Source organism: Dipteris shenzhenensis, chromosome 16, assembly GCF_047967505.1.
Source record: "Dipteris shenzhenensis isolate YYH24624 ecotype China chromosome 16, Dip_SZ_1.0, whole genome shotgun sequence".
NCBI lineage: Eukaryota > Viridiplantae > Streptophyta > Polypodiopsida > Gleicheniales > Dipteridaceae > Dipteris > Dipteris shenzhenensis.
This window is the reverse complement of record NC_141611.1, coordinates 383190-400104: the sequence shown is the minus strand read 5'-3', so window position 1 is coordinate 400104 and position 16915 is coordinate 383190. Positions and strand designations below refer to the sequence as shown.

At 44.2% G+C, this 16915-nt stretch overlaps 1 protein-coding gene across 2 annotated transcripts in view; it reads left to right on the top strand.

Annotated features, from left to right (window-relative positions):
- FTSHI1 (FtsH extracellular protease family) overlaps positions 1–16491 on the top strand; it is a 108561-nt gene extending 92070 nt beyond the window's left edge. The window contains exon 17 of one of the 2 annotated variants that reach the window (XM_087387157.1): positions 15725–16491. In XM_087387157.1, coding sequence (XP_087243283.1) covers positions 15725–15964 — 240 coding nt within the window. In that variant the 3' untranslated portion in view covers positions 15965–16491. The remainder of the gene's footprint in view (positions 1–15724) is intronic. The other variant, XM_087387158.1, reaches the window with a different exon arrangement.
- Positions 16492–16915: the final 424 nt, after the last annotated feature.

Here is a 16915-nt window from a genome sequence, read left to right as displayed (position 1 = left end):
GGTGTTTTATAGTCTAATGAGTCCTAGACGTGCCACGTGTCATATTGAGAGATATCCCATAGACATTGTGACTTTCTAGAGTCTAGTGTCACATACTATAGTGTTGTACTTATCTATTGTCTATTACAACAGTCAACATCAAGCTATCAATACATTGTGAGTATTTTGGTTATCCCTGAGAGTGTGTAGCAACCAATTCGGAACTGTTTTGGCTACATGTATCTCTTGAATCTCTTGCCTAACAACATCATCCACTGCCTGTGGAGGAACAAAATCTGCATGTGGCTGAATCAGGGCATGTGGACTAGGAGGAGGTTGCTGTAAATTCTGATTTTCAGCATGAGCTGGGGAACCAAAAGCTGTAGGAAGCATCCCCTTAAAAATATCATTTGAAGAAGCTGGAATAGTAAAGTCAGCATGTGTACACGCTTACCCGGGACGGGAGATTGTTGCCTGAAAAAATAACATCTCTACTTACAAAAATCTTGTGTGTGGTAGGATTGTAGAGACGATAGCCTTTGCCTTGTGTACTATACCCAACAAAGATACACTTAAGTGCTTTATCTGACAACTTATGCCGAAACTCCACAGGCATGTGGGCATATGCAACACAACCAAAAACTCGAAAGTGATCCACCGAAGGCTTTCTCCCATGCCAAGCTTCATAGGGAGTGATTGTCTTTAAAGCCTTTGTGGGAGCCTGATTCAAAATATAATTGGCACACATGAGGCCTTCGAGGCAAAATCTGTGAGGCAACTTCTTACTAGTGAGCATGCATCTATCCATCTCCATGAGAGTGCGATTTTTTCGCTCAGATTTGTCATTTTGCTGAGGTGTAAGCCTCACTGTAAGTTGATGTGTGATGCCTTTCTCCTTCAAAAATGCCTCAAATTCACGAGACATATACTCCCCCCCTCTGTCAGTTCGAAGTGTCTGCACCTTGAGTCCTGTCTCATTTTCAACCATGGCCACAAAGTGTTTGAAATGCATAAACACATCTGATTTTTTCTTCAAGCTGTAGACCCAAGTATAGTTTGTGTAGTCATCTACAAATGTAACCTAATACAGATAACCACCAAAAGCAAGTGTCCTCATGTGCATTAGGAGATGATGCATTTGAGACAGCCAAGCCCGAATCCTTCTTCTTCTCCTTAGCTATTCACTTCTTGCATTCACCAATGTAGTGACCCGGCTTCTTGTAGTAGTGACAAATGCCCTTCCTCTTTGGCTTCTCTGCATTACCTTTAGCCTTACGAGAGGGCTGTTCATAATCAGCTTTATGTTGATGTGTGGGCTGATTTCCATGTTGCTTTTGCTGCCCTTTCCCTTGGGGCCTGAACTTTAAAAGCATGGCATGCTCGCCAGTCCGTGTGGCCATGTTCTTTCTTGTTTGCTCTTCCTGCAACAAGAGTCCTCCCCCTCAATGACAAATTTAGCGAGGTATGGAAACCGAGATAGGACTTGGGAAGAGAATTCAGAGTGGTGGTAATCATCTTTGAATCCGGAATAATCTCATCTATATTCAATAACTGCTCCCTGAAATCCTGAAGTTTGGTGAGGTGAGCATTCATGGAATCTCCCTCATCTATGTGTATATGAGATAGCTCTCTTTTCAGGAATGAGACTCTGGCATCATTTCTTGTTGCAAACATGCTCTCTAAAATATCTCGAGCTGCCTTAGAGGACTTGCATGACCGAATTGAGGAATGATAAACCTCTTGACAGAAATAGAGATGACTTGTCGGGCCTTGGCTTCTGAGCCTGAGTCTCAGATCTCAAATCTCAACAAAGTGCAGCTCTCAGATAGTCTCTGGGTTCTATATCTGATTTTGCTCGAGCTATTGAGCTCTGTAGAGTTACTAGTTTATCAGTTTAGCAGTCTTAGCACTTAGCAAGGGCCTTACTGCGCCCTTTGCTCTAGCCCACTATGGCTTGTATGAGATCATCCTTTTGGTGTACTTTGTACCTTGTCCCATAGGCTCGTGAGGTCTTCCACGGACGTTAATACCTCTCTCTCTCTCTCTCTCTCTCAGTGCTTGGTTGTGAGGTTAGTTGATTCGTTGACTTAGAACAGCAGGACATGCCAGATTCTGACGCGATCATGGGACCATGGATAACATTCTCACGCTCAGGTGTATCATCGAGGAGACGAGGGCACGAAAGTGGAGGGTATATTGTTGCTTGTGGATCTTTGTAAAGCCTTTGATACAGTTCCAAGAGCCCGCCTCCTCCAACGCCTATACAATTTGGGGTATGACCTGGAGATCATTTGGGCCACCGTGGCACCTTACGAGAGAGTCTCATGTAGAGTTCGGGCAGGGTCGGGGTGGACAGAGGAGATCATGAGCACTATTGGGGTGAAACAAGGGTGTCCTTTATCACCTACCTTGTTTGGCCTCTACATTGACGAGCTTGAGATAGCTATATAGACACAGGGGGCATGGATGCTCTCTAGCCGGCACGTTGATCTAGATATTGCTATATGCAGATGACATGGCACTTTTGTCTTCATCAATAGAGTCTCGAGAGACCCCTTGATGCACTACAGTCCTTTTGTGAGTCCCACGATTTGAAGGTCAACCTTGATAAAACCAAGGTCATGATCTTCAATACATCTCGAGCCATTATGCACCGACAGTAGTTCACGTTTGACAGGTTGCCTGTTGAGATTGTTTCGTCATATACATATCTTGGGGTTATCTTCTCTGGACCTATTTTCACTATGAGACCTACAATGTAGGCCCGCCTGAGCATGGGATATGCTTCATTGGCCAGATTAGAGAGGCAATGCTTCCACTCACACTTTTAGAATCCGCGGATTGCTGTTTGACTCCTTGGTCCGTCCAGCGAGAATGTACAGAAGTCCTTGTTGGGACTGATCTGTCAGATATAGAGTGGGCTCGTGTGGAGAGGCTACAAGTCCTCAAGCTATCGCAGATGATCTGTGGTAAGCCATCCATCCCTCACCAGACTATTCAGGCTGAGTTTGGGTCATCACCACTACAGCTGGATGCAGTATTTCAGGTTATCACCTACCTTTACCAGGTCAGGGGATACGGGGATCGCACCTCCGAGCGCAAGAGATTACCATGGCTAGCATTGTCCTCTTCTATGCCACTATCAGCAACAGCAGGTGACCATAGATGCTGGTATGCATGCTTAGAGAGATGGTTGGAGAAAATGGGCCTCCACATCAATAGACTCTGTCCCTTTCAGTATAGCATTGACGTGCCGTTCTCTCCTCTCTTGTCACATGAGGTCAACCAGGTCATCCGTGAGGATCTTTTACAGCTACACACATTTCGGACGTGGTTGGGACCGAGCGAAGCTTCCAGTGAAGCTGAGCTTCTGCATGGGTCATTGTTCACATATCACAGAGGAGGGTTTCATTGACCCACCAAGATATATGCAGATCCACTTACCCCTTCCTAAGGATCTCTTTTGGGCAACTTCTCTTCACATAGATTGCGAATTGAGAGTGGTAGGGCAGAGGGTCTACCCCAGGAGAGGCGTATACGCACGTTATGTGAGCATTTCATTTTTAGGTGCTCAGTTTACTATGAGATCCGATGACACTTCTACTGCCTCTTTAGAGACAGTTTTGGGGTGTTGTCCGGATTTCTCTCCTATCGAGACTAGAGATGCTTGGGGGCTTTCAGCCATGAGGTAGTTAGGCACCATGTGTGTCTACTTCGATCACGGAGGAGAAGCAGACCTACGCCTTGGTTGACCCTTCTCAGAGCTCAATCAGGGAGTTCTTCCAACTAGAGCTTGTGGACCCTCATACTACGAGGACACGACATGATTGGGATCCTGAGCCAGCGACACGATGGCTGAGACAGAGGATTGACACACATATTATACTTGGGGATATCCCCTCTCTGTTCAGAGTCGGGCTCGATTGATAGGGGTCACCATAGCCCTTGTTACGCGCGGAGCTATGACCAGGAGACGACACAAGACCACACCCACGAGCAGCCGACAACACTCTATTGCCTACTTCATGCTCCCACTGTCCCATCCACGTGTATGACCTGATGATGATGATGATGATGATGATACAGATGTGTAGTTGATAACTCTGACATGACTATGTAGTAAGTACTTGGCACTAGTTTTTTGCATTCTGCATTTGTAGGCCATCCTCTGATGGTTCTAGTGATGCCCTATAGGCCATGGTATGAGCCTTCACTGACCCTTCAGCTCCGTACAGTCGTACGGTACAGCTCCGTACCTGTTTCGTGTGTTTTTGTACTATCGACGTACAGCCGCACTGCGTGGTACCTGTGCCATCGTACAGCTTGCACACAGGACATATGTTGCCGTACATCTTTGTACCGACACCGCTCCGTACATTGCTGTACTTGCGCCGCCGTACATCAATGTACTTGCGTTTCGTACATTGCACCTACGCACTTCCGTCGTACCTGATCCGTACATCGTGCATATTCTGTACTTGCTTCGTACCAGGCTATCGTACAACTGTTGTACTTAGTTCCATACAGCTATCGCACACTGTTCCGTACAAGCAACGTACTGCTTCCGTACAGACATAGTACCTGTTACCGTACTGGCATCCGTACAATTGTGTTTACTCCGGGATTTGGGCTTTTGACAATCTGGATCTTCAACCTGTCAATACCATACCTTTGACAAGGTTGACAACTGAAATCCTTCCAAAAATTGAAGTTTTCAGTTAATTTCAGGTTCAGGATTGTCACATTGTGCCACGTCATCATTCAGGTCAACAAAAATTTGGGGTTTTTTGTGTTGGGAGCTCAATTTCAACTGGTGTTTGGGACACCAACTCATATTTTTGCATTTTCAAGCCTTGAGGCTATACATTTGGGTCAATATTGCAGGACATTGAGTCACTTTTGCAGGACATTGAGTCAAATCTTCATACATTGGGTCACATTTGCAAAAATTCAAGCAAACTTTTGGGGCTTTTCTGTATTTGCCCTCTTTTTGGCCTATTTGCCCTCAATAAATTTGGGGCTTTTGCCAGATTTGTTGTTTTTGCAGTGAACATTGCCTCCCACAGTCACATTTGGGTCAGATCTGCATTTGCCCTTTGATTTGGGTCGGACATTTGCAGATATTTGCTGTCATTTTTTGGACAGCCTGCTTTTGCAGTGATAGCCTTGAGGCTTTTGGGTTTTCAGGTCTTTTTCAGGGTATCACATTTGCTATGGTTGGGAACAATCAAGATCTATTTGGAGTTCTTCGTGAAGATGATAAGTTGGATGGCACCAACTATCCGATGTGGTCTTATCTCATGAAACATATTCTTGTTGCAAAGCATTTGTGGAATATTGTTTTTGGGGCTGATCTAAGGCCAGCCAATGCTACAGTGGTTGCCTCTACTGCTAGTCCCTCTGCAGGTGCCTCTTCCTCTAGCACTCCTGCTGTTGCTCTTTCAACTCAAGAACAGTCAAGATGGGATGCAAGAGATGCGAATGCACATTCATGCATTGCTTTATCATGCAAGAGAATCATTATTTCACACATCCGGTCTTGCAGGACAGCAAAGGATGCTTTGGAAAAATTGGCTTCTCTCTATCAGATTCGCAATGAAGCTCGTGTTGCATATTTGAGAAGGCAATTACAGGAAGTCAGTATGAATGAAGGTGACTCTATGGATGCATACTTGACAAAGGTCAAGGACCTCATGGAACAGCTTGCCAACATTGATGAGGTGGTGCCAAATTCACAGCTTGTCAGTACCACATTGAATGGACTGCCAGATACATATCAAGGGTTTGCTACAAGCCTTCGATTAGTGGCCATGGGTAATCCAGACCACTATTCTTTTAATCAGCTAGTTACTTTGCTTTTGCAGGAAGAGCAAAGTAGAGCTAATAGACAAGCCATTATTCCTGATCATGCATTTGCTTCACAGTAGACAGGAAGAGGCAAGGCTTTCAAGCCTATGGGCAAGCCAAAATCTGTGCATAGCAGCTGCAATTCCTCCCATGCATCTAAAATACAACAGATAAGTCAAAGAAGAAAAGATGCAACTATTGTCGCAAGCCTGGACATGACATTTCAAAATGCAGGAAGCACATTGCTTCGGAGAAAAAGAAAGCAGGATTGACAGTTAATGCCTCACATGCTATTGAATCCCATGAGCCAGAAGATGCTTCACATGCACATGCTCTTCAGGATGATTGGGCATGGGCTGTCCATTGCTCATTTGATCCCTCCAAAGCTGATACATTCTTTACTGCTAATGATGCTCAGTCTTGGTACTTTGATAGTGGTACTTCCAAGCATGTCACATCTTGCAGACAGTTGTTTCATTCTTTAGCTGATGCACCTCGAGGGGGGATTGTTACATGTGCTAATAATGCTTCATATGCTGTAAAAGGAGTTGGAGATGTGCAGCTCACATCCATTTCAAGCCATCCTATTACTCTAACAAATGTTCTTTTTGTGCCTGGAATTGAAGTCAACTTGATTTCAATTTCAGGAATTGCCACTTCAGGTTTCAGAGTTATTTTTGATGGCTATAGATGCCTAGTTTATGATCTTCGTGATGACAATGCCATAGTTCTCATTGGCACTTTGCAAAAGGGGCTTTATCACCTTGATCGTCACTCAGCTGCACTTTCTATTGAAGCATTGGCTATTTCAGATTCACAGCTTGCTGAAACTCATCTTTGGCATGAGAGAATGGGCCATCTCAATTGTAGAGCTCTTGCAAAGCTACATTCACAGCAGATGGCGCACTCAAATGCATTTTTATTGGTTACAGCCAGGAGAGCAAAGGGTATCGGTTATATCAACCAAATATTGGGAAGATTATTGTCAGTAGAGATGTAATCTTTGCTGAACATTCAGCTTCTCTTGTGGACTGCAAAGCTAAGCCATATGTTGACATGTTTGATGCCTTTGAATCTTGGTTACCTCTGCCATCCTCACAAGAGGACTTTGACCAGCAACATGAGCCTCCTACAGGCCCTCCACCAAGCAATAATCAGCCACTACCTCATGCTGATTTGCAGGTTTCTCTTCCGGCACAAAATGATCCCACTATTCATGATGCAGTCATTGAAGAAAGAGCTGTTAATAGACAACAAAGGCAAGTTCCCAGATGGCTTCTTGATACATTGAGGGACAGCAAACAAGATCAGCCTTTTGCTGCCCAGACAAGATCACGGAATAGACAGCATGGTCACTTTCTTGAGTTTGCACTCCTTGCTACAGCTTGCAATGAAGAGCCTCTGTGGCATAAAGATGCTTTTGACAGCAAAGAGTGGATGGATGCAATGAGGGCTGAGTTACATTCCATTGCTAAAAATGACACATGGGAATTAGTAGATCTCCCTCCCGGCAAGCATGCCATTGGAACCCAGTGGGTCTACAAATTAAAAAGGAAATCTGATGGCAGCGTAGATCGATACAAAGCTCGTCTTGTTGCAAAAGGGTATGCCCAACAAGGCATTGACTTTGAGGAGACATTTGCTCCCACATCCAGGATTACTACCATTAGATGTGTCATTGCCATTGCAGCTCATCATCATTGGCAAGTGCATCAACTTGACATCAAGATTGCTTTTCTTCATGGGGATCTGCAGGAAGAAGTCTATGTCACACAACCTCCTGGCTTTGAGGTTGTTAATTCTGAAAATAAGGTATGCCGGCTTAGAAAAGCCCTTTATGGTTTGAAGCAGGCACCCAGGGCATGGTATGCCAAAATTCATGCACACTTACTATCCCTTGGTTTTTAGAATAGTCCCACAGAACCCACTCTTTATGTCCGCGGGAGTGGATCTGATTTTTTAGTGCTAATTTTATATGTGGATGATATGCCCATCACGGGCCGAGATACTCAGCAAATTGCAGCTTTCAAGGCTGATTTGCAGCAGATTTTTGACATGTCAGACATGGGACAGCTCCATTATTATTTGGGCATTCAGTTTGCTCATGTTGAGGGGGGTATCATGATGTCTCAGTCCAAGTATATTGGACAGCTCCTTGATCGTTTTCAGTTTGAGGATTGCAAGCCAATCTCTACTCCAGTGGACCCTGGCTTCAAATTCTCAGCTCATGATGGGAGCCCACCATGTGATATCACTCTTTATCAGCAGGCTGTTGTATGCCTTATTTATTTATGTCACACTAGACCCGACTTACAGTATGGAGTATCTCAGTTGAGCAGATTCATGCATATGCTCAGTTCACAGCATTGGCAGGCAGTGAAGAGAGTCTTCAGATATCTCAGAGGCACTCAGAATTTAGCTCTCTTCTATGGTGATCAGGGTTCACTTACCATGCATGCTTACACGAATAGTGACTGGGCAGGATGTTCCGACACCAGAGTGTCACATACTGGCAATTGCTTTTTGCTTAGCAATTCATGTATCTCTTGGCTCAGCAAGAAGCAACCAACAGTTGCCACATCTAGCTGTGAGGCTGAGTACAGGGCAGCTTTCACCGCTACAGTAGAGTGTGTTTGGCTTCGACAGTTACTTACAAATCTTGGTATTTGCTAGACATCCTCCACTATTGTCTACACTGACAGCCAGAGTGCTTTGGCCATTGCGCGTAACCCAGTGTTTCATGCGTGTACCAAGCATATTGAAGTTCACTATCATTATGTTCGGGAGCGGTTGTTAGCAGGAGACAGAGAGTTGTCCTATCTTCCCATCTTCCCACAGAGAACAACATAGCAGATATGTTTACAAAGGCACTTCCTCGTCCGAAGTTCGAAGTCTTTCGACAGGCTTTACACTTGGTTCCCTTTGTTACATGATATGACATCCCTTTTACATTCATAGGTGGTTATATCCTTTTGGATGAACATGTGTCACCATGACCAAAAAATACCAGGTATTTTGAGACGTTTCCAGAGTACTTCATCCCATCGCATGGAGGGGGGTTTGTAGGCCATCGTATGATGGTTCTAGTGATGCCCTATAGGCCATGGTATGAGCCTTGTAGGCATAAATAAAGTAACTTATAGTGTTAGTGTCTTTTAGGCCACATAGGACACTTAGTCCTATGTGACACCTAGGACACTTAGTCCTAGGTCTAGGTACTTGTACCTTGTACTCCTTTGTTTTTGATTATCCAACTTTGACGTGACGGCTAAGGCGTTTATCATCGACTCTTTTGCTACCTGCACACTCTCTCTCCTAAGCGATCCTACAACATTGGTGTGGATGCTCGTGTAGTAGCGCCACCCTCACAGTTTATTTGTATCAGGATTTTCATAGTCTCATAGACGCATCGGTCTTCCGAAGACTTTAAGAAACTCTCTCTCTTCCCCAAGTACCAAGTCTCTTCTATTTGATTCACTTGTCCACGCATTTGAGATGTGTGGCAGTTCCTTTGGGTGATAGACCGATCGGAGACAGATTGGTCTTGCACAGAGAGACTTCAGGTTCTCCTTCTTGCTTGGATTATCCGCAGCAAGGCATTGTTCCACGCTAGCAAGGTTTTGGGCTATCCCGCAGCCTTTTAGGTGGCCACTTATTTCCAGAGTGAGACTCGTTGGTACTATGACATCTGGATGGCGCAGATTGCTATGGATGGCCTTGACTTCATTTGTTGCTGTAGGGCTAGAGGGAGATCAGTGGAGTTGGTAAGTCCGGACACGCAGATGGTTTGCAGGCTTGGGACTAGAATGGCCTTGAGGTTCCATGACCTTGAGGCTCCATCCATTTTGCTCATCCATCACGAGGCGAATCAGGTCATCAAAGGATTTTTACAGCTCCACGAGTACAAGGCTTGGGTAGCGGCTCCTGATGTTTCAGTAAAACTTAGCTTCTACAAAGATCATTGCTTGTAGATCTTAGAGGAGGGGTTTACCAAACCACCGGGCTATACTCAGATCCATCACCCACATATTGAGAATCTCGGTCGAGCCGTTCCATGTTTCTTCTTACTAGCTATAAAGTTAGACAGGATGAGCGGAGGGCATTCCACGTGAGAGATGGAACTGCACTTTATGTGATATGGAAGAGCCAAAGACAAAGGCACACTTTGCATTTAGATGCCCCATATACTATGAGATCAGTGGATGACATTGCCATCTATTCAGAAGTGTGTTTGGCCCATTCAAGAGCTCTTGGCACATCTCGATCAACGACATGTGGCCAGTTTCGTTCTTGAGGCCCAGAGATAGAGAGAAACCAGCTCATGTGACATAGGAAGGAATATCAGAGTCCAATCAGAGGATGATCATGGATTTTTTCTCTGGTGAATCCCGAGCCCCGAGCGAGGGACAACAAGGGACCAGATTTAGTAGAGAGCCAGATTTCAAAACGCGACCGCGGGTGGACACTCACATGAGGACTGCAGACATCTCTCTGGTAGACCACTGGAGTGACTATAGCTTTTATCTGACAATGAGCTATCTCACAGGGGCAATAGAGGAAGAGGGAGGGACCTGGACAGGTTGAGCAGGACAGGTTGAGCATTAGCAGCAATCCATCAGTGATTTTCTCCCTAACACTAGCCCTCTCTAGATCTAGAGCTACTATAAGATGAGCTCATCTTGTCTCTCCTCTGTTGTTGGGTGGAATTTGTCCGATAGATCCTTCGGGCTAGTCACTCGGATGGATAGCTAACAGATTTCTAGATGGCCAGGGGCTTCCCTTGTTCTTCCCTTATTTCTCGCCAACGACAGCACGATTTTTTATTTATCTCATCACAGACATCAGCCTTGGGTATGGGTTTGCTTTTGGTGGCCCACCCCTTAGCTTTCAAGATCTAGAGCCACTATAAGATGAGCTCATCTTGTCTCTCCTTTGTCGTTGGGTGGAGTTTGTCCGACAGACCCTTTGGGCTAGTCACTCGAATGGATAGCTAACAGATTTGTAGATGGTCAGGGGCTTCCCTTGTTCTTCCCTTATTTTGGTTTTCTCTCTCGCCAACGACAGCACGATTATCTATTTATCTCATCACAGACATCAGCCTTAGGTATGGGTTCGCTTTTGGTGGCCCACCCCTTAGCTTTCATTGTATCTGGGTTTTTAAAAGTCTCATAGACCCTTCGGTCTTCCGGAGACGTTAATAAACTCTTTCTCTCTCTCTCTCATAGACACACACACACACACACACCATAGTTACGCTGAAACGTCGAAACGATGCAATTTAGGCCAGAAACGGCGTTTCTCCCATGTTTGACCCCCCGAAACGCGAAACACGGCCCAAAACGGCGTGCAAAAATGCTGAAACGGCATCCGAAACAGCGTTTTAGAGCTCCGAGCCGGAGACAAAAGGGCAGCCAGGCAAAGTGCCATCAGTGCAGCTAAAAAAGAAATCCCATTAATCAAGTTGCCAATGACCAAACGCTGAAATACTGATATGAGTGACCAGAGTCCTAATCATAAGAGTCCAAGGCTGATCACCTTGCAGAAATTGCAGCAACATTTTCCCTCTGTGGGCAAGAATATGCACATGAATATCCGTGATGTTCAATCCACCATGCATCTTGGGAGAACAAATGTGATGCATCGAAAACAGCCTGAGACTTTTTCTGCCATGTTTGGATCGCCATAAGATTTCCATAAAGACAGACATGAAAGATGTAAGATTTGCCTTATTGAACATGATCAATGGCAAGTAAAATTGAATATATGCCACAAGGATGGACTGCACTATTCGAAGACGAACGTGCAAAGGCCAGGTTGCCAGTTTCCAATACTCAAGCTTTTTCCGAAGCTTTGCCAAAACCCAATCAGTTTGTTGTTGGCGAGTGAGTTTCCACCCCAAAGGGTAACCAAGATGACGAACAAACTGAGTGGGTGGAACGATATCCCCGGGTCATAACAGACTATGCCAGTCTTTGGAATGCAAAGGGAGCAACTTAGACTTCTGAAAATTAACATGAAGACCAATTGCCAAACCATAAACAGAGACGGCCTGCATCAAGGCACCAAGATCATGGGCGTTACAAGTGCTATGTTGCATGTGAAGCATGCAGCCTGAAGACTACAAAAAATAGCAATTTATTTAAAAACATCAAAATTTTGTTCTATACATACATGCAACCACATGCTGCGATTAGCATCCAATTCCAAGCCATGAAGTGATCCTATAGCCACAAGATGATCAATATATTGCAGCATAGGATGAGTAGCAATGGCATACAGTAAAGCACTGAGAGGGCATCCCAGGCGGACCGAAGAATGAAGAGTCCACTGATCAGAGATATCCCCAGAAAGAATGCAAGCCACATTGCTATCTCTGTAAAGCCAGTAAATAACCTGCTGCATTTTTGGTCCAAACCCCAAAGCTCGCATAGTTTGCGAGATCAAAGGCTTTTGCAATATCTACCTGCAAGAGTAGAACATCCTGCTGCATGTATTTGGCATATTCAATCGCAATATAAGCATTGGCAATGTTATCTGTGATATGGCGACGTGGAACAAAGCCATATTGGGAGGGATGCAACCCATCATGCAAATAACCTTTAATCCGATCAACCACCATTTTGGCAATGATCTTGTAAATGACTGGCATGAGCGTGATTGGCCTCCAATCACCAAGTGAATCACATAGTTGCTTCTTTGGAATCAGCTTGAGAAGACCCTTTTTCCATGACACAGGCATCTGCTGATTTTGCCATGCTGTATTTTCAATTTGTAGCAAGGTGAATTTAAGAAGATCCCAGAATGCAAGAAAGAATTCAACAGTGAGACCATCCCATCCTGGAGATTTCCATTTGCCACAGGATCTCAGTGCATCAGACAATTCCCTTTCAGTGAAGGGATGTTCAAGTTCCAAAGCCTGAGCATCAGACAGAATTGGATGAATATGCTGCAAAAGAAGCTGACGTGCAGACACGACTCGAGGAGAAAGAGTATCCACATGCCCAAAATGAGTGGAGAAGTGCTGCACACATAAATCAGCAAGCTTTGAACGAGATGTTGACCAAGAACCGTCAGGCATCCGGATCCGACAGATATTGGGAGCCTGTCTTTTGTAGTGTAAACTCTTAAAAAATTGCTTGGAAGAGCAGCAAAAGCCCGTTGTCTGGATTGGGTTTCCCATTTAGCAAGCTTTCTGCGATCATTGGATTGAAGAGAGAATTGAGCCTGACATAAGAGCACGCTTTTCTCTGAAGACAAAGGGCGAAGATGAGCAAGCTGAGTCAAACTCTGACAAGTAAATTTGGCATGTGCTATTGTGGCTTGCATATTGGATTTGACATAATCTCGAATAACTGCTTGCATCCGAGCAACAAAAGCCTGCCAGGCATAATCCAAACCAATGTGTATCTGACGAGAGAGGCTGAATAGCATCAGAGACCAAGGCTTTAGAGTCAGCATGTTCCAGATAACCATTATTAATCAGCAAAAGCCTTCGGCAAGGCAATCTGTCAGTGGGAAATTCATGTAAGGAAAGCCTCAATCAAAGAGGAGCATGATCCGAATGTGTGAAAGCATGATCAACCCAATTTTGACAAGTAAAGGCATCACAATGCTGTGGATCAACCTGATACCATCTGTCCAAGCGTGCCCGATAAGAAGATTGAGCATTATGTTGAAAGGTATAGGCCGAAAGCATGGGCTGTAATTCCTTCTAGAGATCAACCAAGTGCAATTGAAGCAAAAAATCAGACCATGCCTGTGTTTCAGAAGCCAACATATGAGTGTGGCCTGAGGTGTTGTCACCCAATTGAGGGGCATTATTAAAGTCACTACAAATGAAGGCATGTTGTCGCCATGGATAAGTATGCATGGCAGATCAAAGCTCTATCACGAGAAGATTTGGGGGCATAAACCGATGCAAATTCAAAAATTTCCCCTTGAACAAGGCATTGAACAATAATCCATCTACCATGGCGATCATTGAGAGCCACAACAAGTTGAAGGTCGTGCTTTACCAAAAAAGCCACACCAGAAAAGGAGTGCTCTTTAGCATAGAAGACATCATAACCAGCAAAATGGCCTATCTGACCAGCATACATATGCTGATTATGCTCTTGCAAAGCAACTATATCAGGCTGCAATTGCTTGATATACATCCAGACCAGTTTCCATTTGCGGCCATCACACATTCCCTGTACATTAAGAGTAACACACTTCAGATGATCAAGCATATTTACAGTTATGGGACAGGTATGTATAGCAACTAACGGGCAACTAACGGGCTGTCTACGTCTGCATTTCCACCTCAATGTCCGGGCCTCTTCCTTGGGATGAAGCATCAAGCCTGAGGAGAGGACAAAAGTGCAGCAACTTCTTCTTCAGGAAACAAGGTCCGATTTGTAGTCACAGCAGCCCAGGTCAAGCCAACACTAGAGTTTTCAGCAGGTGTTTTCCCATGAGAGGATGCACCACTCCAAGTCCGAGAAGGCAAAGGTCGCCTGGGGGAGATCACTTTGCAAGGAGTTTGCCATCCATCAGTCAAAAAAATTTCCCCCTTCCCCTGAGGTGGAGAGGACACAGGCACATGAAAAGAAGCATTACCGTTTGAGACAGCCGGGGCTTTGCCTTATTCTTGAACATCATCTTACCGAGGGAAGCTGCAATTTCAGGTAGAAGAGAAGACAAGCATTGAGGAAAATCCACAACTTCTACCCAAACAGGGCAACGATGCCGAATCAATGCCTGATAATCCCGGGTGGGAGACTAGGGTAGGACATGAACCATCTGCCAGCCATAGAAGAGAGGAGAGTGCTCCAGCAAAACCTGACGGCGCTCCTCATCAGCCATGATGATCTCCAAAAAGCCCCTCGCTGCATAATAAACTTCTTTGACATAAAAACCACCCAGGGTTCGAGTCAACCAATTCCCAACATGTGCTGCAGCAGGCATCCGTCTTGGGAAGAAAATTATAATGGCATGCTTTGCATACTCCTTAACTGGATCAAATATATCATCCACTTCCACCATAATGCCGGAAGTGGATCTTTCCAACCTTTGCGGGTGTCTTCAAACCCATAAACAAGCTGAGCCTGAGTAGAGTCATGAAGGGAATCATTTGAATCCATCACCTGTTTTTGTTTCTTGTTGGAAACCGACTTGTCTTTGTGAAAGGTTTTCTCATAGTGTATAGACAAAACTGTACGGACAACATCGTACGGATTTTTGGTAGTACGAATTTTTTTTTCCGGAATTTTTTGACAGCAAAACTGTAAGGATTTTCCCCAACTGTACAGACAAAATTGTACGGATTTTTGACAGTACGTTTTTTTTGGGGGGTTTTTTTGTTTCCCCCCCCGGTGAGTTATTTGACAGAGCGTACCGACACAAAACGGGCATCAAACGAAACCTCGAGGGCGTCAAACTGAGGGAGAAACAAGCAGCTGCAGTGTGGGAGCACGAGGGCTAGCACGGGATCTCTCTCTCTCTCTCTCTCACACACACACACACACACACACACACACACACACACACAGAGAGTCAATCCACCACACACACACACACACACACGTGTCAAACACAAAATGTTTGCTTTGTAAATCATCTTTTTTTGTATTTTCCGACCCTTGGAATGTCCCAGTTCCATCTAGAGTATTGTGCCGAAGAAAACCTTGAGTGTATATTTTGTATGTTTTCACTCTGCCAATCAAAGTTCTATTTAATCACTTTGCAAGCCTCTTCCAAGAAATATCTAAATATGGAGAATGGGTTTGGTTGGTAGCTTATAGCCCTTGAGTTTTCAATTTTTATTTATTATTATTATTTTAGTAAATTAGAACTCAACACATCTTGCTCAGTTTACTGTCAGATTCTTAGAAAGAACTTGTCTTGAGGTGTGCAGGTCATCCTGGACAAACAAGAAATTTATGGCTATGAGCTTGATCTCATAATTGATAACTATCCACCAGGCAGCCCAGTCCACCTGGTGGAAAATGAAGATGATCCAGCAGCTTTACCCACACAAGAATGCAATTTAGTAGAAGCAAATGGACCAGAATCACGAGGACTGTTGGTCAGTGTACAGGTAGATTCACAGCATCGGCTGGATACAATAAAGGTTGAGAGGGATGCATGTGAATGATGGTGATCAGATTTAGAAAGAAATTCTCACTGATCCTTTATTTTAAAAAGGAGAATTGACAAGGGAAAAGAAAGGTCACAACATTCGGATGCTCTGATAGAGCATACAGGCACATGATCTCAAACTTATCTCATTCAGACATGATCCAGTACAGGTGCACCTTGAGACACACTAAGCAATGCAAGCTGTTTTGTGCCTTGCTTGACCCTCGCATTGTAACAATAACACAGAAGTCCAAGTAGACATTAGTTATCATGCATTGTTGTTTAAACTACAGTGAAAAATCTTGAGTTTATTTTTGACATTTGGACATGGTAATTCACTATAAATTCCTGTAAAGAGAATTAATTATGAGTCAATTTTATGTTTTACTCCAGAAATAGTGGGTAGGTTGAAGTTAATACATATTTATTGCAAAAGCATTGGACAATTCTATCCTGAAATCATCTTTTAGGAAGGGAGATCACATTGTTGGTCCTCTCTAATCAACATGCAACCTAGTAGTATACAATGAATTGTTATACACCAACTAGAAGCGAGTCTTGTACTTACAGCACCCTCGAAACAATTCAGTGTCAACATTACAGATTTTGTGTTTTTCAATGGGGTATTATATAATAGATCACATCCAATGGCACAAAACTATGAAATCTTGTTGTGACTTTTTGTCTTTAATCTCTATTTGAAACGAGTCTTGGGAAAGGTGGGCTTACACATTAAAGAGATGCGATTAAATGCATTTTTCTTGGGTATAGTTCAGAGAGCAGGGGCTATAAGCTATATCAGCCCCGCACGGGCAAGTGTTTTGTCATTCGGGATGTTGTGTTTGATGAATCTTCCACTATGCCTTTGCTGGACTGTCAAAAACAGCCCATTGTTGATGCCCTAGACATATTTGACAGCTTGATACCTTTGTTTCCATCCGAATCATTGATCAGGATCATTTGCACC